At 54.7% G+C, this 3,578-nt stretch overlaps 1 protein-coding gene across 1 annotated transcript in view; it reads left to right on the forward strand.

Annotated features, from left to right (window-relative positions):
* Ncan (neurocan) overlaps nt 1-3,578 on the forward strand; it is a 23,740-nt gene that overhangs the window by 17,025 nt on the left and 3,137 nt on the right. Inside the window, exons 11-13 of the mRNA XM_033759795.1 lie at nt 1-70; nt 2,591-2,735; nt 3,320-3,502. The exon at nt 1-70 is cut by the window's left edge and continues 11 nt beyond it. Of these exons, the coding sequence (XP_033615686.1) occupies nt 1-70; nt 2,591-2,735; nt 3,320-3,502 (398 nt within the window). The remainder of the gene's footprint in view (nt 71-2,590; nt 2,736-3,319; nt 3,503-3,578) is intronic.

Consider the following 3,578-nt stretch of genomic DNA (forward strand, 5'->3'; position numbering starts at 1 on the left):
GAACACGTGGATCGGCCTGAGCGACAGGATCGTGGAGCGCGACTTCCAGTGGACGGACAACACGGGGCTGGTGAGTGGCCGTCCCTGTCCCCGCCGCCCAGCCGCGTGGGCTCTTCGCCCTGCCTCACTTTACCCTCTTGTGCGAAGCAAAGGCGGTGGGTAACAGAGGTCCCTGGGCCCCATAGAAGGCCGCCTCCTGCTCCCCTACCACCCCTTCCCACACCGCTTCCCTGCTGGAACCTCACAGTCACCTGCTGCCCGCAGCCCTGGCCCCTCCTCACCACGGGAGCGTGAGAATGTGAGAGTGTGTGTGTGTGTGTGTGTGTGTGTGCGCGCACGCGTGCGTTGGAACCCAGGGCCTTGCACATGCTGGTTAAGTGCTCGCCACTGAGTTTAAACCCTAGTTCTTTTTATTTTCAGACAGGGTCTTGCTGAGTGGCCCCGGCAGGCTCCAAACTTGAGATCCTTTTGCCTCAGCCCCTGAGTAGCTGGGATGACAGGCGGGCCTCTGTGCTCAGCTGGGACTTGCTTTTGACAGACACTGTGTAGACAGACACTGTGTTCACTCGTGGGTAAAGGAGCGCTCCTGCCTCAGCCTCCAGAGGGCTGGGACCACAGGCCACATCATCAAATATGTCTGGTGACTTTGCTTGCAAATACTGAGGTGAAATTGACAAGTCACAAAACTAACCTTTTTATTTGTTCTTTTGGTTTTCTGAGACAGGGTCTCGTGTAGCAGGCTGACCTGGAGCTCACTATGGAGCCCATGCTGTCCTGGAACTCAGCGCGATCCTCCTTCTCCACCCTCCCGAGTGCTGGCATTACAGGCGTGCGCCTCCACGCCTAGCTAAACTAACCATGTTTTTGTTCTGTTTTTTATTAGTGCGCGTTTGTACCACCTTAAAGAGTACAACTCAAGCCATGCACGGTGGTGCACGCCTGTAATCCCAGCACTCGGAGGCTGAGGCAGGAGGATTGCTGTGAGTCTGAGACTAGCCTGGGCTACATAGTGAGTTCCAGGTCAGTCTCAACTACATAGTGAGACCCTGTCTCAAAAAAACAAAAAAACAACAAAGAAAAGGAAAGAGAAAAAGTACAACCAGTAACACTTGGCACATTGAGAACAGTCTGTAAGCACTACCTCCATTGAGATTCAGAACATTCTCATCACCAGTAAGGAGGCCACCCCACAAGGGCCTTTAAAAAAATCACCCTCGGGGGTCTGCGTGAGGCTCAATGGCAGAGCACTTGCCTTGTATGCACAAGGCCCTGGGACCCACTCCCAGTGCTTGGAAAAAGAAGAGAAAAAGAAAAATTGAAAAGCCCATGTGTAAATGGATACTATCTGCCAATGTTCACTGCGGCTCAAGAACTGGGAGAAGCCCAAATGTCCATGAAAGGTTAAACAAAACATGTTCTCTCCATACAATGGAATATTATACAGCCATCAACAGGTTGGCTGGAGTCCTGGTATGTGCTACGACAGGGAGAAACACAGAGCTGCACGCTTGCGACCCCACCACTCTAGGAGGCTGAGACAGGAGAACCACAGTATGACCCTACCTGGGCAACTCAGTGAGACCCTGTCTCAAGACAAAAATAGAAAAGGGCTGGGGATTTAGCTCAGCGGTGCCGCCACCTGCCTCACAAGTGCAAGGTCCCAAGTTCTATCCCTGGTACCAAAACAAACAAAAATAATACACAATGGCCACCACCAACAGAAATCAGTACAACAACCTGGACATAAAAAGCCACACCATGGATGGCTCCCTTTATATAGAACAGCCCGAGAGGCAAATTTATAGAAACACCAAGGAGACTGGTGCTTGCCAAGGGCTGGGAGCAGGGCGGGTGGAGAGTTGCTTTCCTTAAGTGGCACAGTTTCGGTTTGTCGTGATGAAATAGTTTTGGAAATAGACAGTGGAGACAGTTACGCAACATTATGGATGTAATTAGTGCCAGTAAACTGTGCTTAAAAATGGTAACTTTCATGCCATGCACACAATATTTAAAATTCCAGGCTGTACACAGTGGCACACACCTGTCATCCCAGCTACTCTGGGCTGAGGCAGGAGGGTTGCAAGTTGGAGCCCAGCCTGGGCAAGTTAATGAGACAACAAGGCAACTGCCTCAAAATAAAATCTAAAAGGGGACCGGGGATTAGGCTGGAGTGCCCCTGAGTGATAGCCTTGGTTCCATCCACGCACTGCACGCACACACACACACACACACACACACACACAGGCGCGTACTTCCTCTCCCCAACACCCATCTGGCCCCACCCACTCCCCCACCACATCCTCAACTCCAGCAGGCAGCCCTGCCCCCAACCCTGACTCGCTTCCTGCCTCCGGGCCTTTGCACTCGCTGTTCCTGTACTGTGAGGTAGAAGGCAGGAAAAGCAGAGCAGAGGATACGTGGCCTGCCTGCTGGAAGGAGGGTGGCCAGGGTGACAGCGCCCTCAGGAGAGGCGGCAGGGCCCACTGTAGTGGTGGGGACAGGGAGTCCTTCTGCATGGGGGGGGGGTTGGCCGGGGATCCCCCGAGGCAGCGCTGGAGCCCGGGCTGGGCTCAGTCCCCTGTCCCTGCAGCAATATGAGAACTGGCGGGAGAAGCAACCGGACAACTTCTTCGCGGGAGGGGAGGACTGTGTGGTGATGGTGGCACACGAGAGTGGGCGTTGGAACGATGTTCCCTGCAACTACAACCTCCCCTACGTGTGCAAGAAGGGCACAGGTATTGCACATCCCTCCTGTTCCTTCACTGCTGCACTGAATTTATTTTTCAGCAGTGCTGAAAGCCAGGGCCTCCTGTGTGCTAGGCAAGCACTCACCACTGAGCTACAACCCCGGCCCCTTGCATGGCCTTAAGGATGAGAGTAACTGACTGTCTCATTTGCAGCTTTTTGTATTTGGATAAACTATTTGAAGTTCATCTCCTTTGCCCTGCTTGCTATTGGCTTGGGGGTCTGGTTGGTTTTTAGCAACTCTTTACATATGAAGGACCCCGCTTGTGTTCACTCTCCTGTCCACTTCTCTCTTGACCTTGATTTGTTCTTGCTCCCGTTTCCTTGCCGATGGCCATGTCCACCGTTCCCAATGTGCCCTGTGCTCGGTGTGAGAATCAGGAGTGAGCTGTGGGCAGGAGGCTCCTGCCCCTGTGGAGTTCTTGGTGGGCAGAGGAGCAAGACACACAGGTGCTTTCGGTCCTGTGAGATTGGAGCTGGCCAGAGGGAGGGAGGGATCTGCTGACCCAGGGACCATGAACTGGCTTCTCCTCTGTGCCGAAGCACGTCCCGAGCCACCACCCTCTGTCCCCAGTGCTGTGTGGGCCCCCTCCGGCCGTGGAGAACGCTTCACTCGTCGGTGCCCGTAAGGCCAAGTACAACGTCCATGCCACGGTTCGCTACCAGTGTGACGAAGGCTTTGCCCAGCATCATGTGGCCACCATCCGGTGCCGGGGCAACGGCAGGTGGGACCGGCCCCAGATCGTCTGCGCCAGACGTAAGTGGCCATTCCCAGAGGCCGCGCGTGGGTCTGCGGCTGCCCGTGGCTCCCAGCCTCTTCCGCCTTGAGCTGC

The sequence above is a fragment of the Fukomys damarensis genome, unplaced genomic scaffold (genome assembly GCF_012274545.1).
Source record: "Fukomys damarensis isolate Sample0158 unplaced genomic scaffold, DMR_v1.0_HiC HiC_scaffold_37, whole genome shotgun sequence".
NCBI lineage: Eukaryota > Metazoa > Chordata > Mammalia > Rodentia > Bathyergidae > Fukomys > Fukomys damarensis.